The sequence below is a fragment of the Leptodactylus fuscus genome, chromosome 8 (genome assembly GCF_031893055.1).
Source record: "Leptodactylus fuscus isolate aLepFus1 chromosome 8, aLepFus1.hap2, whole genome shotgun sequence".
Taxonomy (NCBI): Eukaryota; Metazoa; Chordata; class Amphibia; order Anura; family Leptodactylidae; genus Leptodactylus; species Leptodactylus fuscus.
Window position 1 is genome coordinate 70,004,896 of NC_134272.1, and position 27,290 is coordinate 70,032,185.

General features: G+C 42.6%; 1 protein-coding gene across 3 annotated transcripts in view; it reads left to right on the top strand.

Moving 5' to 3' along the window:
* The window catches only part of SP3 (Sp3 transcription factor), a 34,467-nt gene extending 26,301 nt beyond the window's left edge, over positions 1 to 8,166 (top strand). For all 3 annotated transcript variants that reach the window (XM_075284040.1, XM_075284042.1, XM_075284041.1), the window contains 3 exons: positions 151 to 343; positions 478 to 674; positions 3,688 to 8,166. In XM_075284040.1, coding sequence (XP_075140141.1) covers positions 151 to 343; positions 478 to 674; positions 3,688 to 4,001 — 704 coding nt within the window. In that variant the 3' untranslated portion in view covers positions 4,002 to 8,166. The remainder of the gene's footprint in view (positions 1 to 150; positions 344 to 477; positions 675 to 3,687) is intronic.
* Positions 8,167 to 27,290: the final 19,124 nt, after the last annotated feature.

Sequence of the window (27,290 nt, forward strand, 5' to 3'; positions counted from 1 at the left end):
AACCCTATCACTATGGTGTTGCATTTATCTGCCACATTTCACACTTTGCATTTAGTGTAGCTGTTTTATTGTGTCTGTACTGAGAAAAAAAAAAGTATTATGTTTAAAAACTTAATTTTCCTTTATTTCTTTTCTTGACATTCTCCACAGCGATACGAATTAAGGAAGAAGAACCTGATCCAGAAGAGTGGCAACTTACTGGCGATTCTACAGTCAATACCAATGATCTAACCCACCTGAGAGTCCAAGTTGTTGATGATGAACTCGACCAACCAAATCAAGAGGGAAAAAGACTTAGAAGAGTGGCATGTACTTGTCCCAACTGTAAAGATGGAGCTGGAAGGTTTGTACCCTGAGCATTTGATAACCTGAAACAGGTTATTGGACTAGGTTATGTTCATTATTACATTGTAACGCACACTAAGCAGAGTTTAGCTGTTTTATTTGTTTATGGCCGTCTCCAATTTTCCACTTCAGGGGTACCAACCTGGGGAAGAAGAAGCAGCACATCTGTCATATCCCAGGATGTGGTAAAGTGTACGGTAAAACGTCTCATCTAAGAGCTCACCTGCGTTGGCATTCTGGGGAACGTCCGTTTGTTTGTACTTGGATGTTCTGCGGCAAAAGGTTTACGCGAAGCGATGAACTACAGCGACATAGAAGGACACATACTGGTAAGGGCTGGCAGGGTTTGTGTGCAGTTTTTATATTAAAGCTAGAAATAATTTTCAGAAATGAATAGTACAAGTGACTATAAGAAACCCTGTAATATATCGTATTTAAGGATATCTGTTTCCTTCTCCATTTATTAAGCTGCTCTTCCTCTCCTCCTTATCAGCCCTGTCCTGCTCACACAAGGAGCTCTATGGGGGAAGGAGGGGGTTGTTAATTGGTTTATTGCCTGTTATCTCTAGCATGGCACTTTTAAGAGAGCCCCCCACCACAGCAGTTATCTTTGTGTCTTCCAGCAGCCTCCTTCTACCCCTCCCTTCTGACTTGATTAATGGAGATGGCAACATATATGTTAAATTACAAAGTTCCGGCTTCCGTAAATGATCTGCAAATACATCCACAGCAAATCCCTCTTGTTCTCTTGTTCACCTTTTGCTTGGCTTTATTTTACTTGCTGCTCCCTTGTATTACTGTACTTGTTTACATGCAGAGAATCTGTGGATAAGCTACACTTCCCATGAAGAAAAGGCTGCACAAGGGAACAGATAGTATTTTTAGCACTGCTTTGGATGTATTTGCAGATATTTTTGGAAGCTGGATAACCCCTTTAAATCCTTTCCCAGACTTATTGATGATTGTACTCGTGTGTGTATAATGCTAATATTCTAGGAGAGCCTTTACTAGTTTTAGTTTTGAGAGATATCTCAATCTTGTATAATCGGCATCTCTTTGCCTTTTAAAGGGGTATTCACATTCAGGAAGTTTATGGCTGTAGGCAGGCTTGACTAATCTCAGAAGTGAATGAAGGAAGATGCATTCCTTCTTATCCTGCATCCACGAAGCAGGGATTCGGAAATATATGCTGGTCCTAGAGACGGGACTCACATGTATGGTATATCCTGTGGACATACTCGTTTTAATTTGAGCATGTATTTTAAGGGGAATTGGAGCAACCCCGTTGGCTATGTTAGGTGCAATGCTGCTTGATGTTCTCTGTCTGGGGACTTGGTTTCCTGTAGCTCTACCCTGGACTTCTGGTGCACTTTAAGAACACCTCAGACTTACTTTACATTGTAGACAACCTTGCAGCTTAGTTGCCATTTCTAATCTTAGCAGTACCCGAAGTGCCTTCACATCTGCCATTTTGATGTCAGTCGAGAGGAGAATTATATAGGAACGCATCTGCTTCACATCCTATTACAGTATAATATTCACCAAAGTGATTGAGATGTTAATTTATGTAGCAGATTTTCACAACTTTTTTTTTATTTATTAAAAGAAAATTGGCATATATACATTAGGATATAAAGACCGCATGAATCTTGATCCTTAGAATTCCAATATGGCATAAAGTCCAAGGAATCTGAACATTTGTTGCAAATCAAACAGCAATATGATATGGAGGAAGAGGAGGGAGAGCAGTGGTCAAAACTCAGAGGGAACCATGACACATAGGGAGTTCAAACGCAGATGTCACCGGAGGAAGCATAATATTGTTCATGTATGGCTAAGAAAGATCTAATGGAAGACAATATAATGGTCTAGATAACAATATGATGCCAGACTTATGGGAGAGTGCGATGGAATATGGCAGGGTGCATCAAATGCTATCAAAGTCAGTCATGGTTCGTGTTAAAAGGATCCTATCATTGGATACCTTTTTTTTTTTCTCCCTGACACGCAGGAATAGCCTTAAGAAAGGCTATTCTTCTCCTACCTTCAGATGTCTTCTCCTACCTTCAGATGTCTTCTCCGCTCCGCCGTTCGGTAGAATTCCCGGTTTTCTTTGGTATGCAAATGAGTTCTCTTGCAGCACTGGGGGCGTCCCCAATGTTGCAAGAGAATTTTCCAGTGACGCCTCCATTTACTTCTGGAACGTCCTCTCCCTGTGTCGTCTTCCGTCCTGGGTTTCAATCTTCTAGACCTCGGGCAGAGCCAATTACGCGTGTCCGGGCCAAAAGGAAATAGCCGCTTATACCAGCTTGCAGTGTAAGCTGCCATTTTCTTGTGGCCTGGGCTTGCGCAGTCGGCTCTGCCCGAGGCCTAGGCAATTGAAAATGCAGAACGGAAGAAGACACGGAGAAGGCGTTCCAGAAGAAAATGGAGGCGTCACTGGAGAATTTTCTTGCAGTATTGGGGACGCCCCCAGTGCTGCGAGAGAACTCATTTGCATACCAAAGAAAACCGGGATTTCTACCGAACGACAGTGCGGAGAAGACATCTGAAGGTAGGAGAAGAATAGTCTTTCTTAAGGCTATTCCTATGTGTTAGTCAGAAAAAAAGAGTATCCAATAGAGATGAGCGAGTACTATTTGAAACGGCCGTTTCGAATAGCACGCACCCATAGTAATGAATGGAAGCGGCCGGCACACAGACTTTGCCGGCGGCCGGCACACAGACTTTGCCGGTGGCCGGCCGCTTAACCCCTTGCGTGCCGGCTGCGTCCATTCATTCCTATGGGTGCATGCTATTTGAAACGGGAGTTTTGAATAGTACTAGCTCATCTGCAGTATCCAATGTTAGGATCCCTTTAAGGTAGTTGTAGGGTAGTGATCAATGCAGGGGAAGGGTCTTCTGTCATGGTAGATGTTTGCAGCCAGAAGTTCTGAAACTTTTGCACCAGATATATACTATTCTTTCATAGGAAAGTGTAATATTGACTAGGCCTTGCAATGTTTTAATTTTTGGAGGTCATCCATCAACCCATCACAGGGTTAAATGTAAACCATACCAGAAGCCGTGCTGTCTCTGTACAGCTGATCTGTGGGGGTCCCAGGTATCAGGCATCCTGCAGATCTAATATTGATAGGATAGGTAATCAATAGTAGAAACCAGAATTGTTACTATGTTATGCTGTGTCTGTACCTTTAATGGAGCAGACTTAAGAGTAATAAACCAACAGTGTTACCATATGAAATTTCCTTTGGAGATTTTGACTTAAAACCAGAATTTTTGTTTCCAGTAATCTATTTTGATACCGTTTTATTCGCATTAACCTCTGTTTTCAATCAACAGGCGAAAAGAAGTTTGTCTGCCCAGAGTGCTCCAAGCGATTCATGAGAAGCGATCACCTTGCCAAACACATTAAAACCCATCAAAATAAGAAAGGCATTCATGCCAGCAGCGCTGTCTTGGCATCCATAGAAGCTAAACCTGATGATACATTGATAACTGCTGAAGGTACAACCCTTATCCTTGCAAACATTCAACAGGGGGCTGTATCCGGCATAGGGACTGTAAATACAGGCACCAGCGGTCAAGATCTCCTCTCTAATTCAGAGATTCCCCTACAGCTTGTCACAGTTTCTGGAAATGAGACAATTGAGTAAATATCACACAAACACCTATTAATTGTGGTTATTTTTATACAGTAGTGAGGGGAAAAAAAACAAATGAAAAAAACAACCTTGTTCTTGAGTTCTTAGATATCTTTTTATTGATGTGCAAACTTTTTTGGATTGACAGTAACTTGGTTATACATGACACTGAAATGCCTTACTTTGTATGCTATTCCATACGTATGAAGAAATGGTAAAATTGCATGGCTTTTGTAGGTACTTTTGGAATCTAGACTGGATGAAATTTTACCATGACACATACGAGTATAAATAATATTTGACAGACGGATATGGTAGTCTAACCAAATGCATCAATCCTGTGTGGTTTAGTGTAAAAAAAAAAAAACCGGAAAAAAAAAAAATCAAAAACAAGAAAAAATTAAGAACACGTTGGTATTTATCTATTGTAAGATAACAAAGTTGATGGGGGTAACAAAAAAAATGAAATTATGTTATGGTATGGAATTTTTGTAATTTTTCTCAAATGACTGGAATTTTTATTATGCATAACTGACAAATCACGTTTCCCAGCACCCATTAAAAAAAAAACAAAAAAAAACACCCGGCTTTGGTTTCGCCAACAGCTTCACCAACTTTACCAAATTTAACAACCAATTTATTTTAACTAGGTGAACCCTATGTACACAGTTTTAAAAATAAAAAAATAAATCTACAACAAGGTTTTTAACCTGGCAGGCGCCACTGTCTGGATTGTTTAAAAATAAAAAAAAGCCATGCGCAAACGATAATTTGCCAAAACCAAATCTTGCTAAAGTTTGTTGACGTCATGGAGGCAATATATAACCAATGTAGAAAGACTTTGTAGGTTGACGCATTTTTTTATTTGCTTTCTCTTTTTGTTTTTGTTTTTTGGAATGGTTAATCGTTTTGATGAAGCACCCGCGTTATCGAATACCGGTGGACCAAAAAATAGCGAACTGTTTGTCATTCAGCAGCACATCTATCCATCTTGAGTAACTCGGACATCCAAGGCGTTGTAAATGAAGTAGTCTAGCATATGCAAACATGAGCGGAGTCCTTTCCGTAGTGACAATACGAGGCATACAAATACTAGTCATGGGTTAAAGGGGGGGTGGGGAGGGGGGAAATAAAAGGGTGGGGATTTTTGTTTTTTATTTTAAATTTAGTTGGTGAATCAGCATTTACACAACCTATTTGCTTCTACCCATTAAAAAAAAATTGTATGTATCTAATACATGTACCTGATAAATATGTATATGTTTTTTTTTTTTTATTATGTTGCTGTATTTTCGTTTTTATTTTTTAATAATTGTTTATATTTTCGACTATAGAAAGTGTACAAATACAAAAAAAAAAGTTACATTGCAGGTATGTATGGTCTATACCATTTTTTTCTAAGACGTAGCGTAAGATATAAAAATAAGAAAAAAAAAATTAAAAAAAAAAAAAAATAAAAACTGCAGCACCTACAACAGTTCACCTATTTACCGGCTTCATTTGGGTCTATTTCTTATTGTTATGACCACCTCCGATTTAAAGAGAGCTACCTTTAAAAAAAAAAAAAAAAAATTTAAAAAAAAAAGTGTATGTTTAAAAGTGTATTATAACAGTGTGGTAGTTTAATAAAAACACTATTTTTTTTCTTTCTTTTTTGACTTTGCGGTTTTCATACTTATTGAAATATATTTGTCCGTTCCAAAATATAAAAATCCATCTAGCATTATATTCTATTCTCACACGTTGGCTTCAGCACAGTCGGTGAAGTTAAACTGCCTTTAAATCACTGAATGTATGTATAATAAGAACAAAGTATAGATCACACATGTAGATCGCTTTACATTTTATAGCAAGAGTTTTTTTGTTTTGTTTTTTTTTTGTTCCACACCTACTGGAATTTAATCACTTTTTTTTTTTCTTCCCCTTTAAAAATCACTCGTAAAATGGACAGTTTTATTAAGAAACACGGGTTCATTTCTAAGTATAAAAAATAAGGCTTGTATGACTTGTTGTAAAAGTCAGGACTGTAGGGATCAGGTATCTGATGCCCTATCGGAGCAAATTCATCGTTCCCTCTACTGGGGAATGATGGCGTACAGGGATGATATCGAGGTGCATGACAGGGCCTTGGCTGCCACATGGTGTTAATGTGGGTGGAGATTGGGGTGGGTTGAGATGTCCACCCCTCAGCCCTACGGATTTATTATAATTCGCAACGGGAGTCCAAGTGGGAATCTATTCCTGTTCATAACTGGTATAGATTTCCATCCTGGCGCGGGGATGGCGGACATATTTATAAAGAGGCAGCAGCCTCTTCCTAAATCTCCTGTTCCCTGCATCGTTTGGGCCTATGATAAGCCAGGGTTAAAATTGCCCCATTGTCTGTGTTAGGCAACATGTACACGATCAAGTGTGCGTGCCAAGGTGGGGGGGGGGGGCAGATTTCATAGCAGAATGCACTTGAAGATCTCGGTGAGATCCAAGTGCCATGTGTCCTCTATTGACTTTAATGGGGCTGCCACCCAGCAGGCTAGGGCTTGTATCGGAGCCCCTTCGCGAGAGACTCTGCCCACACACTGTCATGTGCATGAGGCTTCGGGCCTGTTGCAGATGAGCAGATCATTGATGTGTTGTGGCTCAACTCCAGGTTTGTTGACTTGACTCACAACATCATGGATACCTATGATGCTGTTGGCTTGGCTCAGTAGACCTGTGGTTGGCCAAGGCTTTGGTACAGAAGTATGTCCATAATACGCTCATCTGAAATTGCCTAAAAAGTGGCCAAGTGCTCTGACACCACAATCTCTGTAACAGCCTTTCATTTCATTAGAAGCCGATCACCTCTTTGTTTCCAGTAACAGACATGGCTGCTCCTCTGACCTTTATTACAAGTCTCATTCAGATCTCCAAATGTTTTTTGCTAGAAAACCCCAAAAGTTCCTAAGTTTAAACAAAATAACACAATCGAAAGCCTCAATTTTAGCTAATTATGTTTCTGGATCTATCCAATATCTCTACTTTGATTCCACATCATGAAGTGCATAAAGTCTGTCGGCCATTATGGTCCCTATTGACAGTACTGTCGTGTGCACGTTTCTGGGGTGACCGTCGTGCAGGTTGCTTGTGCAAAAATTCCCATGCAAAGCTATTGCCGGTGTGCAAGTGGCGGCTCTTCCACGGGTCGCGCCCTGGACCCTCTGCGATGTGAAGCTTCCTCTGCTTGGGCCGCATCCTTGGCACATGTGATAGCAGACTCCGGCGGCCATGCAACCTGTATGACCGTGACACCAGGAACGTTTATATGACTACCTGTATAGTTTCAATAGGTCCGAACGGCTGACAGTCCTTGATGTATTGTATGACTCCTACCCCATGAATGGCACTATCATAGTAATGAATTGTTCTGTCTTGTAGATCCAAGACGTGGCCATGTACATATAATCTCCAAACATGTTCAAACCAGTTTGCAAAATAAAATGTTGAAAGATTTGGATTGTTAGAACGAGAAGGGAAAAAAAAACACAAAAGTATCTTCAGAATGTCAAGATGGTGGCCTGTAATATGTTGTAGCTGTTTGTGTCCTGCTTCTGAAATTAAACATTCCCCTGCGTCCTTCCTGCACCTGCTTTATTATTATTATATTTTTTATTTTATTTTTTTTTGTATTTCTTTACACAAGCGTTCAATTCTTAGGAGAGCCCCGGATGAACTTCCATCTTCATTTATGTGATAGAATTGAAATCGACACCTTTTTAATATGAACTGTGAACTGTCATTTTTGTTATGTCAGCACTTTTTTGCAATCAGATCCGATCACCCAATTAAGCTGTAACGACCTTTTATAAAAGTTGTATATGATGTGAAATTTGCGTCTTGTACACTCAGAATCTGGCGTCTGTTTTATTTTTTTTTTTCTAAAAAAAAAAAAAAAATAATAATAATTTTTCTTTATTTTTTATTCCATGTGTTTGTTTCTTGGTTTAAAATTTATAATCCCATGAATTTTATTTTTTTTTCTGCCATTAAATAGGTTAAGATTTCTGTCTTTGTTTAAACATAATGCATTTTTATACTTGCTCCTATGTGTTTCGTTATGGTATATTTCTGTAATATGCATGTAGGTGGAATTTTGCTGCATAGGTAGATTTAAAGAAAAAATAAAGTACAAATCTGTAAATCTGTAAACGTTTTACTTTATATCGGCATTCGAAGTTTCTCTTTTTTAACTCCTGCGTCTCTTCTGACTATACAGGTGACCTGTCGTCTGTGCCATTACTTTACCAAATACTTGTATTCCTCATAAAAGAGCAGTTTTGTTTCTTTTTGTTATTGTGAGTTGTTCCTCTGTTGTACTTAGAAATCTATGAATAAATTGAGTGTTGTTCTTCAGTTCTCCACAACGAATTGTCAATTTATTCATAAAGTTTGAGGAGGAATAACAGAGGAACAACACGCCCTAGTTAGAAAAGGTGATCTGGGATTATTTGGGGAGACGGATTTAATTATTAAGGCAGACTTCAGAGGTTTCACACACTCCAACTCTTTAGGGTACATAAACTGACTTGGGGTTGTGCCATTACAGATACTCATTTCCCATCCACAGGATAGTGGGTAATTGTCAGATCACTGAATGACCCCCTAAAGCAGGGGTAGGCAAACTTCGGCACTCCAGCTGTTGTAAAACTACAACTCCCAGCATGCATACTTGCTTTGCTGTTCTTGGAACTCCCATGGAAGTGAATGGTGGGCATGATGGGAGTTGTAGTTTCACAGCAGCTGGAGAGCCGAAGGTTGCTGACCCCCGCCCTAAAGCCTGTGTGACTGAAGCACTAGTGTGACTAACGCCATTCACTGCTATGGGGCTGCCAGAGATTGCAGAGTCAATGGAGTGCTGGCTGCACAAGAACATTGCTCCTTCATTCCCTGTGAGGCCTCAGGGGGAAATTTCCTAATCACTGGTTGTTCCATCAGTCTGATACTTGGCCTTTATCCTGAGGATTGGGGATAAGGCTAGGTTCACATCTGCATTGGGGTCTCCATACAAGACTGCTGCAGATTCCATTTAAAATCAGCTGAGAGAAAAGTCCTGCAAGGAGGAAGGAGTTTTCTCTCCTTCGGCTTGGTATAAAACCGGCAGACTAGTCTATGGGGTCTGTGGGTTTCTGCAGGTAACCACTTTTTTAAGAGGACAGGGTCTTCGTGCAAGATTTGAACTCTAGTGAGAACTTGGCATCAGTGTTGGTAATGACACAATACCTTCACACACTTAATTTTGTAAATTACTGTTAAACACATACACATTAGGTATCCCTGTGTCTGACAGTGCCCGGTCTACTGAATATAGAGGATCTGCAGTGCTCCTGTTCCATCAGGAAGGGGTTAATAGGAGCACTGCAGATACCCTATATTCAGCCAGGCTGGATTCCAAGTGGGGGGAAAAAAATTCCAGTCCTCAAGCTCAGGGAAGGGGCAGACAGACAACCAAAACACCCCCTCCCCTTTCCCAGCACCCAGCAACTATTGCAACCAAAAACCATTTTAATTTTTGAAATTTTCCAGTAGCTGCTGCATTCCCCCCCCCCAGGCTTATACTAGAGTCAATAAGTTTTCCCAGTTTTTTGTGGTAAAATTAGGGGTGTCGGCTTATACTCGAGTATATACGGTAATTCTCAAAAAAAAAACAAAAAAAAAAACACCAAGACACAAAATTTTACGGCCTGTTATATGGAAGAAACATTTCATTGTCCGTACTTCCTCTGCTGGAAAGAAAGTTAATGTGTTACATTATTGGATGGTTCACTTGTATAAGGCATACCACGTTTGGGGGTTATATTGCTTCTTGAATAATTTTTCTGGTGAAATTCTTGAATCCTTTGCAGGTTTTTTGGTGACTGTTACTTTTTTTTTTTCTTTCTTATTGGATAGTCTATAGGAAACAAACACCTGAAAAAGCCGAGAACAAACTGCATTTTGGCATTTCATGGACCCCCCACAGATACAATGTGCCCTATGTGAGGAGGAAACACTAAAAAAAATAATTATGCTACCTTTGAGAATTCTCTGTTACCTTACAACTTTTCTGGCTGCCACACTTTTTCAGTGGCGAGGGATATGAAAAGATAAAGTAACAATAATTTGGTCCTAGGTTGTGTATTGGCATCCAAATGGAGTAAAGTAGAGAGATCCTAAACCTCGATAGGACAGGAGATACTGAGAAGTAATTCGGAGCTATTCCTGTCCTAACTGGCAGGCGAAAAGGGATGTGATCTGGAGAAAGTAACACTTGTGTTCTCATCAAAAAAATTTTTTCCATAGGCTCAGTAATGTGTACAGATCCTGATTAATGTAGATTATGAGCACATTTCTCAGGTTAGTGTCCTTTAAAAAAAAAAAACACTGCAATGGTTTGTCTTAAACAGCAGGAAAGAAGACAATATACAGGAGGTCCTTGGCACTGATGGGTGTAGATGAAAAGCAGAGAGTATTTGAGTAAAACAAATACTTGAGGAAACGTGTTTTGTCACTTGCTTGACATCTCCTTAAGCTAATAAGACATTTCCTTAAAGGACTGCCTGCCTCTTCTGCACATTCACAGAGCAGTCAGAACATCTGCATATCTATCATATTGTTGTGCGGGGTAATACCCCCTCACTATAGAGCACCTGTCATCGCTGAGGTAGGTCTGTGTTTGCCTTCCCTATGTATTACTGCTGGAGCATTATTACAGGATCCTCTGATCATTCATAAAGTAACTGTTCCAAGTGCTAACACTCTAATACTGGTTGGACAATGTCAAGAAATGCCCCACAAACTGGTAATTTATTTATTTAGCTTATATACAGTGACATCCTATTCCATAGCGCTTTACAGATACTGTCCATACTGGGCCCATAATCTACATTCCTTGTCAGTATGTCTGTACTTTGAGGGGAAACCCAAGCAAACATGGGGGAGAACATACAAACTTGCTCCAGAGGACACATGAATTATACTGTAAAAATACTGTATACCAAAAGACCCATGTGATGATACATGGTGTCTGCAATCTCCATGAAAGGCCTTCCATCTGTTTTGCATAATGATGGCAGATTGGAATTTTTCAGTACATGCACCTCTGAATGAGGAGATGGGAGAACTGCCATGCATTTTGTGTGTACAAATATTATTCCCTTACTGTTGGTGCTCTTGTATTCCACTTTTTGTATAATAAACTAGTTCCTTAATCCCTTAAAAGCAGTGTCATAACTAAAATCTTGTGGGCTTTGGTGCAAACTTTTGTCCAGGTACCCCTATCCCCAGGGCCGGCGTCAGCGCACGGCATAGTCGGGCAAGTGCCGGGGCCCACAGAGCCTCTGGGGGCCCCCCGGCACTTGCCTGTCACAATTTCAGCTCATCGGCGTCCGTCCGCCGATGAGCTGGAATACATACGCGATGCAGGAGCTGCGAGATCAGCTCCTGCTTTAAAGCTCCAGCTCGCGTGTGTAGGCGCGATGACGTCATCGCGTCACGCCTACACACGCAAGCTGGTCCGGAGCTAAGCAGGAGCTGATCTCACAGCTCCTGCATCGCGTATGTGATTGGAGGGAGAGAGAGAGGAGCGTCGGGGGAACGAGGGAAGGTGAGTGATGGAAGGTGAGTGTAAGTGTTTGTTTTGTATTACATATTAAGGTGAAACATAATGAAGGGGGCCCATGAAACTGAGGGGCAAATGAAGGGGAGTGGGGGGGGAACGGCATGACACTGGAGAACATGAAGGGGGTGGGGAGAGAACGGCATGAAACTGGGGACAGAGATGGAGGGGGCCCAAAGAAACTGGGGGGCAAATGAAGGGGAGGGGGGGAACAGCATGACACTGGGGCAGATGGAGGGGGGGAGAACAGCATGACACTGGGGCAGATGGAGGGGGAGGGGAGAGAACGGCATGGAACTGGGGACAGAGATGGAGGGGGCCCAATGAAACTGAAGGGGCAAATGAAGGGGAGGGGGGAACGGCATGACACTGGGGCAGAGACGGGGGACATGAAACTGTGGGCAGATGAAGGGGGAGAACGTGATGAAACTGGGGACAGAGATGGAGGGGGGACATGAAACTGGGGGCAGAGGAAGGGTGTATATGAAACTGGGGGAGAGATGGGGGGGGCATATAATTTACAGGTGACTGTAGGAGGATTATACTGTGTGGGAGCACATAATGAATGAGAATGGGTGGAATCAACATAAAAGTGGGTGGAGCTAAATATCATATAGATATGATAGGGGCAGAAAGTCCACAGAGGTTTTCTGTGAAAAATGCTGCAAAAAAAAAAATGTGATGCGTTCCCTTCATGATCTTTTCCACAGCATTTTATGGTTGTGACTCGCTACTTGGGGCCTTAGCCTCAAACCCACAGCATTCCTATTATTGCTGTAAATTTCACCCATGGCTTTTAACATTTGAAAAGATTGAATAAGTATCCAAAAAGAAGAGAACACTTAAATAAAGACTTGTATTTCTCCAATGCGGAATCGACACTGTTTGGCTCAAAAAGCAGACATTTGAAGATATTCTCCATTAGTCATGGAACCTAAATGAGAACGATAAGCTTTCCATTATGTACAAGCCGTATCTGGTTTCTTCCAACAGGTGTGACACGATCATGGCTGAGCGATGATGACTTACAAAAAGGTATTGTATTTCCACAACCAAATAAACATCATGTCCCCACCTTATGTGCAGTCACTCTTGAAAGCCTAAAGCGTACCTCCAATTATACAACCACAATTCCAAAAAAATTGGGACAGTGTAAAGAAAACAAGAATACAATGATTTGGAAATATGTAACCATTTTCTTTTTCACAATAAAACATGGATCACAATGTATCATCTTGGACGTTTTCCTATTTCATTTGAAAAATTTGCTCATTTAGAAATTGATGGCAGCAACACTTCTAAAAAAAAAAAAAAAAAAAATTGGGACAAAAGGCTGGAAAAGTGAAATTTGGAGGGTCAGTTTTCAACTACGTCTCCAGGCTGTATAGAAAGAACATGTAAGTCTGGGTTCACATGTAGAGATGAGCGAGTACTGTTCGGATCAGCCGATCCGAACAGCACGCACGCATTGAAATGAATGGAAGCACCTGGTACTTCCGCTTTGATGCCGGCCGCTTAACCCCCCGCGTGCCGGCTACGTCCATTCATTTCAATGTGTGTGTGCTGTTCGGATCGGCTGATCCGAACAGTACTCGCTCATCTCTATTCACATGGGGTTTTTTGGGCTAGATTTTGATGCAGAGGCCGCTTCATAATCTGGGCCAAAACTTCCCTCAGGGTTGGTTCACACAAGCACTTGTCTGCAAGGAGTCCACATGGAGACCCCCCCTCCCTGGACAGAATACCAACGCTAATGCAAGCGCTGTGCAGTTAAGCCCGCACAATTCATTCATGCGGGCAATGCGCGGCAAGCACACGGAGCCCATTATAGTCTATGGGCTCCATGTGCTTTGCAAGCACATCGCTTGCGATTGCATTCCGTCCGGGGGGGTCTCCTTGCGGACAGAATACAAGCACTAGTGTGAACCAACCCTTACTGGTGTTCTCCCCGTCTCCTGTCCTGTCTTGTCTTTCTTTACTAATTTCCTCTTTGTCCTTCTGATTGTGTAATGTGTTTCTGTTTGATTTGATGACCTGTGTTGATTTAATTATCGCATTACTTTAGCGGTGTATTCTTTATTTTATTTTCTTTCTTTTTGGACTGATACTGGTTATTGAACATGTTAAAAAATTTCACAAATAATTAAAAAAAAAAAAAAAAAGAATCCGGTCCAAAAATGGCAAGCCGCAGTGCACCAGCATCCAGTCGCAGCATTCCACTCCGGATTAGGCTCAAATAAATGAGCCTAGTCGGGAGGTGTCATGCCGTGGACGCTGCAGCGGATTCTGCTGTGGAATCCGCTGCAAGAAAGGGCAGGTCGCTTCTTTTTTCCACGAGCGGCCCAAAACTGCTAGCAGAGAAGTGAACGGCTCCCATTGAATCCCCATGTAAACCCGGCCTTAGAGAGGCTGAATAGCAAAGGTCATAGGTTCACCAATATGTGAAAAACTGTGTCTTTAAATTGTAGAACAATTTTTTAAAAAAATGTTCCTCAATGTAAAATATTTCCAGAGATACTTCTGCATGAATCCACAAATGCAAGTTACAGCTGTATCATACAAAGAAGAGATATGGGGCTCACAATCTACATTGAAAAAAACAGCAGAAGAAGCCATATACTGTATCAACACAATCCAGAAATGTCATTGTGTTCTCTGGGTCATAGCTCATTGAAAAGGAAAAATGGAAAACTGTCCTGTGGTCAGATGAATTAAAAAAATTTAATTCTGTATGAAAACCACAGACAACAGATCCTATGTACTTAAAGAGGACCTTTCATGGATTTGGGCACAGGCAGTTTTATATACCGCAGGAAAGCCAGTAAATTCAGCGCACTGTTGGCTTTCCCGATCTTTGCCAAACACGGGGAGAACATACAAACTCCTTGCAGGTGTTGTCTTTGGCAGAATTCGAAACCAGGACTCCAGCGCTGCAAGGCTACAGTGCTAACCACTGAGCCACCATGTTGCCCTTGCAGAGCCAGAATTTGGAGTGGAATCTAAGGTGGAAAACCACCTCAAATTCCTCTGCAAATTATGCTGTGAATCCAGTCGTCCAGGAAATCCCTTCTATATTTAGAGTATCGCTATAGGGTAATGGTGTTTAAGTGCTAGAAATGACCATATGACAGGTCTGAAACAAGCAAAGCGCTGTATGTGTATGTGCCACAATGTGATACATAGGGAGCCCCATCCATGTAAGAGAATATAACATTCACCATACCTGACTAGGGCTTATAGCCCAGCCGGAGTTGGGTTACAGGAGCAGGGCTGTGACAAGTGTATGAGAATAAGGGAATAAAGTTACCTCCGGTGCTGGGCAGCAGCGGATCATTCTATAATTCATCTCTACTTACACAGCCTGTGACTCACAAAGCTGGAGGAACAGCACAGGGACGGCCATGGCTGATATAAGGAGAATTGTGTCGTCTGAGCTATCTCAGCACAGGGAGAGGTGAGTCAAAACCGAGGGACGACTTGTACCTGATGGATAATATTAACCTATCATGCAGTGTTATCTTTAAGCTAGGCTTAGGAATGCAAAGAGTTAACAGCATACATAATAAGGCCTCTTCCCTGTAATGCTGCTTTCCCAGTCTGTAGGATTTCAGCACTGTCGTTTCCAGAGCGAGGAACAGGAAGCAGTTATGGAAATATATTAAAATAACCTATTATGTCCTTTCCTTCCAGTCCAGGGAGTGAAAGTGGCCCAGACTCCTCCGATGTCCTGCAGCCGGAGTCCCCACTTAGCCTCCTGGTTGGGGATGAGCGCATAGATATTATTAAAGAACTTGCTTTTAAGTCCCTCAAACTCAAAGCTGAAAAGTGGAACCGCTTCGTATCCTCAGAGGACAACCAATGGCTGCTGTTGACATTCCTGGAGTCTTCAGAGCAGCGGAAGATGCTGTTATTTACTGGGCCTGGTGGTACATTGCATGCTACTGACCAGCTGGTGAGTGGGTCCCTATATCCATTACACATATAGGTAGTTGCTAGACTGTATATAGGGACAATAGTATTGATGGCACATGCTTAAAGGGGTTGTCCAGGGGTTCTACAACTTTCCAATATACTGACAAGTAGCACCACCTATTCTATAAACTATTCTCAGCAGCTGATACACAGAGAAGGGAGCAGGAAGCAGACAGCGCTATTCCCTGTGCAGTTACTCCAGCTTAGATCCTGCCCGCGTAAATGTCAGCAGATCCGCAGTAACATCCCCCGGTCAGTACACAGAGAACAGTGCTGTCTGCTTCCTGCTCCATTCTCTGTGTATCAGCTACAGCGGATAGGAGGTGGTTCCAGGTGTCAGACCCTTACCGATACTCGAGGGTGTCCAGTTTGACTCCCATGATCCGATATGGATGACCCATCCTTAGGATCTCAGTTCTTATTTTTGCCAAAGGTCCTAGTGCCTGGACCGCAGCCAATCGTCCATTTATAACCCATCCAATGGATAGGTAGAAAAAAAGTTATCGTCTTAGGTCTGTGATCGTTCGTACATTTGTAGGATTCTTACTCAGTATATTTTGTCGCACAGTTATCAGTCACATGGAAAACAAAAATTTTCTGCTTGTTGAAGAAAACGCCTAAGAAAATTTTAGCAAGCGATTTTAAGGATGAAATTGTCATGAGTGAAGTGTCATCCTTGGTTCTTGAACAGGTCTCCGCCCTCGTAGGTGAGGTAGGTCTAGTCTTCCAAAATGTTTCAATAACTTTATGTGTTTATTTGCCTGCATTACTGTACATTACAATGGGTTTTATATTTAGTCCATTGGCGTTGATCGTCAAAATTGAGTTGGTTGGGCAAGGGGCGCTGCTTATTTACATAGGTTCGATTGCGATAGTGCATCTATGGAACGTATATCAATCCCTCATACGTTGGATTTATGCTTACTATACCGTCTCTTTAAAATTCAATCCATTTGGGTTGATCTTCTAAATGTTGCAGTTGGCTGGGTGAGAGCTCCTTCTCATTGACATATGTTTCGATCCTATAGCCATATCTATGGATGGTTGAAACCTATGTAAAGTACATCACCTGCATTTTCTATAGCCAAGATCCCCTACATCCTAAATCCTCGTGGGACTGAATTATTTTTTTTACCAGGGTATATTCCTAAATTGCAGCAAGTCTAATTCTACTTTTTGAAGCTGTGTTTATATATTTCCAGAAAACTCCTTAACATGTGCAAAACTAATTTTAAGAGGACCCATTATCCCGGTTTGATGTCCATCAATGCCGTACTCGCCCTACTGTGCGTAGATGGTTCAGAAATCACTGACAGATTATAGGATTATAGTACAATCCTCGGATCAATCACTCCATTGTAACCATGTAGCTATTAACCAAGCCTGAGAACATTTTCTGTATACAGATTGGAATAAATTGTTTCATCCGCAATAATACATCATGACTGAGTGGGGCTGAATTTTATGGATACTTTTATAATGTCGGGGAATGGGATCCTATGTGATTATACTTTAAGCAAAGATAACGTCCTCGAGAACGGCTGAAAAATATTTTTCTCAATCGGGTTTTTCTTATTTCGATTTCTGATTTGCTTACCAGGTGATACTTGTGATTCTGTCAAACCCGCTCATCTATAAAGACTGGCCAAAGGATTATCTTCAAGACCTAAAAAGCCATATTGAGAAGCTCAAGTGTAAAATACTAAATTTGCAAGGGCTCATATCTGGAAGAACCTTCTTAACGCTGCCCACTTGTCCTGAGGTTGACAACATGAGTATGTGAGTGACAACTACTAGCTATTATCTCTCATAGGCCCCCATGCAAAATTCACCCGGAGCCCCATGCTCCATTCCTTTCCCGTAAAAGGGTGCTGCACCTGTGTCCCATTGACTTGAAAGAGATACAGCTATAGTACTCACAACGTCCATAATCAAGATTATGGGTGTGTACAAAATGTTGGGAGCTCTGAGAAACAGCTGATCAGCGGCGGTCCTGATAGTAATCTTAAACATAGGTCAGGTGGATAACCCCTTTAAAGGAGTTATCTAGTTCCTTGCTGTTGATGACCTATTCTCAGGATAAGTTATGAAAAAGTGATTAGTAGGAAGCCAACACCCAGAACCCCTGCTGATCATCTGTTTGAGGAATCTGCAGAGCTTGTTGTGACCCCTTCACTAGTTACTTTGCATGCCGTGTGTTTGTTAGTGACCATGTAATATATTCACATCCAGTTCATTTCTTTAGGATGAGGCTGTAGTTACATTGAACGGCTACTATAAAACAGACATTGGATGATGAAACTAGTGATGGGGTCACGGCATTTGCACAAGCACGGCAGTTCCTTCAGATGGATGATCAGCACAGGCCCCTGGTGTAGGACCTCCCCCCGATCTCCTGAGGATAGGGCAGCAATAACAGGCAACTGGAATAGTCCTTTAGTGGGGTTATCCATTGAGGGGTTCCCACTGCAGTGTCATGACAATGGTCAGGTATAGCCTGATACCCCAACCTGCTGTCTACCTTATAAACATAATACGCCTCTAGCAGTAGAGATCGCCGCTCATCTCTGCCACCTGGTAAGTTCAGTACAGTGACCTCTCCAGGCAGAGGTAAGTACTGCTTCCCCAGTGGATCCACCAATGGATCCAAGTCACGTCCCATCCACTTCTCTTTGTGAGACAACCCCTAAAGTTTAGCATTTCAGTCTTTTAACCAAAACCATTGTGCACAAAATCAGTATTCTGCGTACACAAAGTAAGTAGCCTTTTTATTGTCTTCAGCGTCAGTCGCAGTGAGAGGATTTCCCTGCACTACATAGAGACCATGATAATCCAGTGGACCCACCAGATAACTGATATACTCAACAGAGACTCTGCCCAGAAAATTTTACAAGGGGAACATCCCGGGCCGTCTGCGGAGTTGGAATTTTGGATAAAGCGGAAAGAAAATTTGCTCAGTGTTCGATGCCAGGTAGACTATATTCTAATATTCGTGATACGTAGTGATTGAGGTTGAGCGATCGTGTTCGGAAAAAATCGGATTCCGATCGGTGATCGAGAAAATTTCACGATCGCGATCGGAATTCCGAACACGATCTTTTTAGGTGGGATTGGGATCGGTAGTATTTCCCACAATGCCTTCACACTGAGTATATAGTGTATAGGCATAACTGTAGTAAAATTCCAGCTTCAACTGTGGTTCCAATATCCAAAAGATCCAAACATGTGTGGTGCAATAAAATTTAACTTTTATTTCATTCCCAAATTTAAAAAAGTCACATATTGACTAGGGAATCAGCATACAAAGGCTACACGTTTCGGGACTGTGTTTCTTCCTCATGACATATATAGTGTATACTCAGTGTGAAGGCTCCACTGCGGTTCCATAGGAATGAATGGAAGCAGCCGGCACACAGCCTTAACCCCCTGCGTGCCGGCTGCCTCCATTCATTCTAATGGGAGACTAAACTAACATGTCTCGTAGCTACTTACCTCCAGAGATGGCTGCTCCGCTGCTGTTCACCTCGCTGTCGCTCCAGCTGCAGTCTTCTTCACCTCGCGGCCCCCTCCCTGCCAGGTTAGGAGTGTCTGGGCGGGTTAGGAGAGTGTGGGCGGGTACAGGGCGGGGAGACGTCACGTCTCTCCTCCCAGTACCCGCCCACCCTCTCCTAACCCGTCCACACTCTCCTAACCTGGCAGGGAGGGGGCAGTGAAGGGAGAAGAAGACTGCAGCTGGAGCGGCAGCGAGGTGAAGAACAATGGAGCAGCGGCGCAGCCATTTCTGGAGGTAAGTGGACACGAGGAGGGACTAAGTAGCCAGAGAATTTTAAAAAAACTACTACCGATCCCGATCCCACCTAAAAAGATCGTGTTCGGAATTTTGATCGTGATCGTGAAATTTTCTCGATTGCCGATCGGAATCCGTTTTTTTCGCTCAACCCTAGATATGACCATACAATATAATACATTATATTGACATATTCGTGTATCCTCCGTAGCTGCAAACTGCTGAATTCCAGAAAGTGATTGATAGACTGAGTGTAATGAGGAGCAGCTATCACACCGGCTTCATGGACCTCATTTCTAACGTGGATGACGGTAAGTCAAACACACATACAGTATGTGGGATATTACTAAACATAACATATATCAATGTCAGCAAAAACATCTCTATACTACAGCAACACATGCTAACGGTGGGAAAAATAATTTGCAACCACAATGAGAGTAAAGCTAAATTCACATCTGCTCCAGGCTGTCCGTTGTTCTGGTCCATTGGAGGATTGAAAAATTGTATCATTTTTTATCATACAAACAATAACATTTATTTGCTAAAATACGACAACTCCATTAATTAACTATGCATTAGGTGTTAATTAAAATTTTGGTTTGACAGCTCTGTGCTGACCTATGCATCTCCATGGTAAAAAATAACAAACAGACCCAGTATAATCTTAACCTGCAGCCATTCTTACATCCATCTGTTTACAACTTTACGCTAACGTACTAAAAGTAGGTTACCAAGACAAAAGTACATCTGTAGGACTGAATTATACAGGGTTTGTAAGATGTCAGTCATTGTCTCTTACCATGGAGATGCTTAGAGTTGCATTCAATGTATTAACAAAACTGCAAGATAGTTTTAATTAGGTCCTTTGGCAAAATTTTAAAATTTTGAATTTCACATGCGTTGGCGAAATAAGAAAAATTATGACAAGGGTGAACTTATCCTTTAAACAGATTCCCTACAAAGGGAGTCTATCACCATGAAACTCAATACCAAACCAGCCACGGTGCTTTGTAGGTGACATTATGCTGAGCACCATCTTACCTTTACATAGTCCAATGATGCACCAATTCCTTGTAAAGGTATTTTTGGAAAAATGCAAATGAGGCTCAAGGGCAACGGGGGGTGTCAGAGCCTCTGTATTTTAAACCGGAATACAGAAATGCCCCCATTGCAGATGAAATTTGTAAATTTCAAGAAACAGCTTTTTAAAGGAGCTTGTAACTATTGGACTATGTCAGTGTGTGATGGTGCTCAGCATAAAGTCTCTTGCAATGTAATTTGGCTAGTTTGATATTGAGTTTTTAGTGACAGATTCCCTTTAAATCGCTAAAAAAATAATTTCAAAGTAGGTATTTTGTTTTTACCATTTACCTACTGATATGATATTGTTTCCTTTAGCACTTTCTGAAGCTCAAGAAATCGAGCTGTATCTACGGCCTTTAAAATTTTACATTGCCCATTTGGAGGAATCTAACTTCCCAGACATAGAAGACTTCTTCAGGCCTCTCTTTCATTCCATCTTTCTTATATGGACCAATTGCCATCAGTACTGCAGCCCTCAACGCATCATTGTTCTCTTGCAAGAATTCTGCAACCTTCTCATTGATCGGGTAAGAAAACACTGAGCTCTGTGTTGCGGCATCAGCAAAGGGACACGGGTCAGGCGTTGACTGTTTAAGCCTATGCGGTGCAGTTCTCAGCATGCAGTCCTGGTTGAAATGGGGTCCTGGCACCCCACATTCAAATCAGTGGTGACATAACCCACAGTAAACTGTGCAGAGCCCCGTACGACTATGCGGAGGTGACGTGTCGTCCGTTCATCGAACACTCATGGCCGACCGGTTCTCCATTTTACGTGGCTGCCAACTTTGTCTCTGTGATATTGCAGGTCCACCCGAGACACTGCTGACCTCGGAAACCCAAATTCCCGGGTAATCCACAAAATGTTATGCCACATGCGTCTTGCACCGATTATCATTCCACATTCAAATCACTTAACTCGCGACGTGCTGCCATGTTCACGAGACACCTGTCTGCATCAGACTGCTCAGATATCCTGGCGACACTAGCGCCATAGGCCGCATCGCGCCACACTGTTTGAGCGTCATATCCAACACAACCGGCACTGGGACATGCCTTCCCGTGACTTTTAGCGACTGAGTGTACATATATATATATATATATATATATATATATATATGTATAATATAAAAGATTGAGTGATATGGTTATATCAAATAACATATTAATTGTATAGTATATAACAGACTTGGCAAGGGAGAGATTCAATCATCGTTCTCGTCTCTGTTTTGCAGTTATTGAAATAATTCCTTACCTGCCCATTATACACATTGTATTCACAGTATACACAGCAGGTCGTATACAATTTACATAAAGCCGTTGTTTCATATCCTATCAGTCCTCATATGCCTCAATGGATTTTAATGTAGAGTTTAAGTTAACCATTTGTGAACTGCTTGGAATATATTAGAGTCTGCCAGTGGCATATAATGCAGACTAGGCCCACCCATCTATTGGGTCAATGAGATCCCCTGACCCAACATGGCAACCAAGAGCAGGTAGAGGTGACTTGAATTTGAGAGCCAGCAATGTGTTTGCTCAATTGTTACTATACCTCCATAGGGTTTAGGTGGCCACTCTCCATTTTGTATCCTCCTATATGTGCCTACCACCAACACTACTATCTACAGGATGTACTGTAAATAGATGCAAGTCCCTTTGTTGGGATAAAATAGTGGTTGTCCAATGTCTATGGGGCCTGGTAAAGCATCAGCTGTAAAAGAAGAGGTAGCTGCACATGCGGGTATCTCTATGTTCCCCTCTGTGGGAGCTCCAAAAATAGCCAAACATGCTTAGTCAGCTATTTTTAAAGCTCCTTTAGAAGTGAATTGAGAGAGGTTTACACAACAATCACCTTACTAAGTGGGACAGGGATGAGGAACCCTGATCTGGAAATATGTGGAGGTCCAGAGATGGGATCTGCATCTACCAGACCACCTGTCAAAATCCAGAATAACCACCATTGGCAGAGCGGACCGCTGTGAGACGTGCAGGAAGAGAGGGGATGTTGTGATGATGTTCACTGGGATGTTGAGCCATGCCGACTCCAGTGCCGTGGTCAGCTGCGCTTGATTACGCGGTTGAGCATCCATGACGTAAACAACCTGATCGAGGTGGTCCCACAGATTCTCAATTGTGTTCAAGTCCGGGGGAATTTGCTGGCCAAGGGAGTACGGTAAACTCATTCTGGTGCTTCTCAAACCATGCACGTACACTGCGAGCTTTATGACACGTCACATTGTCCTGCTGGTAGATGCCATCATCCTGAGGAAAGACATTTCGCATGTAGGGGTGAACATGGTCCGCTAGGATAGATGCATACTTGTGTTGATCCATCGTGCCTTCCACAATGATCAGTGCACCCAGATGGCTGATGACATGTGCCTTCTGCGATTGGTTATTTAATGTTGGCGTAAAAAGTAGGCGGTGGTCACATTATTATGACTGGACTGTGTAGTTATGGCATAGCCAGTCGATATACCATAAATGTCCGATATAAGTATGCTTCTTAATGTATATGACATTTTTCATTAATTATTTATTATTATTACTATTATTATTATTATGTTAATTATCATTCATATTTTGCTTTCCCTTCTCCTAACTGAAATATCATTGCAAATATCTGGAAGACTGAGAACTTTCTTCTTCCTGAAGAAATCTTTAAAATGGAGTTAGAAGAAGGATTGGAAAGAGTCCAGATGGCCACTGAAATGTTCAAGTGCTTCAAGAAAACGTATACGTTATATGTCGAGAAAGTGGCCCTCTGTGCTGCAAACTGTGACCGAATAAAAGTATGGGACTTCCCATCCAACCTGGTGTTTTTCAGATTTGATAGTGTCCTACAACGACTACAACACATTGAGGTAGGCTATGTCTTTTTGTATGCGATGTTTCTCTGTAACATCTATAGAATACATAGAACAACAGATATCATATTATTAAAGTAGGTAATTTTCTTGTCAGTAGCTGTATCTGTAAGTTTTCCAGTTTTCCACTTCCTTCAGGTCCTCAGCTGTGTCATGTGACTGACACTCTGACTCAGCATCTTATGTGTGGACAGGAATTCTGGAGCATCTTTTCTTAGAACTTTGTGCCATTCCTGTTATTTCTTCTAAAAATATCTGAATACATTTACAACTAGGCATTACCATTCCATGTGTCAAAGGGATGTGTACTGGATGCACCTATTCAGCCGTGTTAACGTGTGCAGGGAATTGACAACCCAATTGTCACTGTATTCATACATTACTAAGAGGAATAGCAGAGGAAAGGCACAAGTTAAAATAAAATGTGCTCCGGAATTGTTATATTATAAGCAATTGGGCCGCAGACTTTCTCAGCCGGCGGGGTCTCGATCCAGGCGAATGGTCCCTCTATCAGGGGGTGTTTCTCCAGTTGTGCTCCAGGTGGGGCTCTCTGGAGGTCGACCTCTTTGCATCCCGGCTAAATCACAAGGTTCCCCATTACATAGCCAGGTCCAGGGATCCCCAGGCAATCACAGCCAACGCCCTGGTGATTCTATGGGCAGGGTTTCAACTCCTGTATCTCTTCCCCCCTCTTCCTCTCCTCCCTTGGGTTCTCAAGAAGCTCGAGGTCGAGGGGGTTCCTGCAATCCTGGTGGCACCAGACTGGCCTCGTCAGGCGCGGCCGCAAAATTACGCGCGTTATACGCCCGTAACGATACATTGAAATGAATGGGATCTGTTTTGAGCGCTCACATTCTGACACGTGTATACGTGCCAGCAGGGCCGGCGTCAGCGCGCGGCATAGTCGGGCAAGTGCCGGGGCCCACAGAGCCTCTGGGGGGCCCCCGGCACTTGCCCGCCCCAGCACTTGCCTGTCCCAATATCAGCTCATCGGCGTCAGACGGACGCCGATGAGCTGAATTAAATACATAAGCGATTAAAGCAGGAGCTGTGTGTGAGATCAGCTCCTGCTTTAAAGCTGTGGCCCGGCGTGCGTGTGTAGGCGCGATGACGTCATCACATCGCGCCTACAGACGCAAGTAGGGCCGCAGCTTTAAAGCAGGAGCTGATCTCACACACAGCTCCTGCTTTAATCGCTTATGTGAATGGAGTGAGAGCGGAGTGAGAGCGGAGAGAGGAGCGGCAGGGGAGTGATGGAAGGTGAGTGTAAGTGTGAGTGTAAGTGTTTTTTTTGTATTAATTATTAAGGTGGAACATAATGAAGGGGGCCCATGAAACTGGGGGAGGGGGGGAATGGCATGACACTGGGGAAGATGAAGGGGGTGGGGAGAGAACAGCATGAAACTGGGGACAGAGATGGAGGGGCCCAATGAAACTGGGGGGCAAATGAATGGGAGGGGGGGAACGGCATGACACTGGGGAAAATGAAGGGGGTGGGGAGAGAATGGCATGAAACTGGGGACAGAGATGGAGGGGGGGGCATGACACTGGGGCAGATGGGGGGGTGGAACAGCATGACACTGGGGCAGAGACGGGGGACATGAAACTGGGGCAGATGAAGGGGGAGAACGTGATGAAACTGGGGACAGAGATGGAGGGGGGACATGAAACTGGGGGCAGAGGAAGGGTGTATATGAAACTGGAGGATAGATGGAGGGGGGGACATATAATTTACAGGTGACTGTAGGAGGATTATACTGGGTGGGAGCACATGATAAATTAATGAGAATGGGCAGAGTCAACATAAGTGGGTGGAGCCAAATTTGCCGAGGCACACAGTGTCTCGACTCCCCCGCCTCCTTTACAAGGGGGCCCACTGAGGCTCTGTCGCCCAAGGGCCCATAAAAACCTGGAGCTGGCCCTGCGTGCCAGAATGTGCGCCCGTTAACTCCGTGTGAACTCGCCCTTACAGTGTAGTGTAGCAGTTCACACTTTTTTCACTACCTTCTAGACAGCTTAGCCAAAAATGAAATCAATTGGATAGTTGATAAATAATATACGCCTATAACTCACCTTTAGGATAGTTGTGAACCCGGAGGATAATACACAAGCGGTGCAGGGACCCACCAGCAGATACCCAGGGGCAGACTCATCTATCACTTCCCTTGTGCACTGAATACATATCAGCCATCATTGTGCCCATGTTCTCCGAGTCTTACACAACATCCTAATGATACTACCATTATGTTAAAAACAGTATAGCGATACGTGTAAGTCATGATTAGAGTTTTTGCAGACAGTTATACATGTAATATATTCTCTGAATCCCTCGCCTGAGCTGGTCCCAGTTATTAACATGGTTATCAGAAAGCTATCTCTAAACCCCAGGTTGACATTGCGCATCTGCTGCATATTCATATGGAGGCTTTCACACCCATTGAATATTCATTTATGAAAATGGAGGCATTTCTAACTGTGCTAATGATGCTTAGCACGTCTATTAAGCCACAGACATGAGTTAGAGATGATGGAGCACCAGGACATTTTTAGTAATTATTGTAAGTGTGGCTGATTTTCATGGCTCTGTAAGTTATGTAGGATTGGTTGGCCAGTCTAATGTCCAAATGAGGGCTGATTTTATAAAGCCTGGGTCAGTAGCAAAGAACACCCACGTGCTGTGCCATTATCTGTTGCACAAGAGACTATTATTCCATTCACTTGTATCCCTGTATGTATCTACACACATATATATCTCATATAGATTTACAGACACCGTAGAGAGATTAGGATATTCGCAAAATACTTTCGGGGTTTTCGATATGTAGGATATGGTGAAAATGGTTACAAGACCTTGTGTTATGGGCTTATCAGGCATGGTCTTGTGATCACGAGCATATGTTGGCCTTTAAAGGGGTTGGTTCAAGCTTTAATGTTAGGATAAGGGATATCATGCGGACTGGTAGACGTCTGACTGATGGGGTTCCCACTGATAACAAGAAAGGAGGTCCTGTTCCCTTATCTAAATGGAGTGGCAGGCCGAGCATGTGCGCTACCTCTCCAGTCATTCTCTATGGCACAGATTCCTGGACACCGTGCTTTGTTATCTTTGGCAGTGCCATAGGTAGTGAATGGAGCGCCAGTGGGCTTGATCATCACGCCACTCCATTTGGCTGCAGGAACAAGCCAACTAAGTTGTCTTCAGCCATGATACTTCACTCAGACACTTTTACAGGGAACCTCTATATCTTCGTATGCCAAAAGATTTTCATACAAAGTTTCTTAGCATAAAATTTTAATCCAATTAAGATTATGGCATACCCAAGAGGTCGCTGTGTTTTGGAGCTATTGGAGCTCCCAAAGGAATATAATGATGTATGGAGTACAGTATAGAAACAAGATCTCTTGAGCCCAAACTCAATATATACAGGACATGGGACATGTCCAATTTTAATTGCATTGTAATGTTTGTTATTATCACTGTATATATGATATATGTGTGTGTATGTATATATATATATATATATATATATATATATATATATATATATATATATTGTCAGGGTCTGGGGTTGCTAGGTGGGGTGTCATAGACACACAAGTCCAGTTTCTTTTAGTCCAAAACAAAGGTACAGTTTATTTTCACTCAAAAAGGTAGTGCAGCAACAAAGGAAACAATACAAAAATAAATCCGTGCCCGGCTAGGCTCTAACTAAACATAGAATAGGTTAACTCACCTAGAATAACAGAAATCCAAAAGCCAGTAGAATCATTCAGGACACAGCTCCAAAAATATGACCTCTCTGTCAGCTCTCCAGCCAAGCTCTGCCAAAGTGTTGCTGCTGGAGCAACTTCTTAAGCCTCCTTGACGAGGAGACTCTCTGCAGCTGAGTCGCTGCCGGAACATCCCCAAAGTGTGGACTGGAGGAGGGTGGAATGACAGGTCCCACTACCAATCCTAC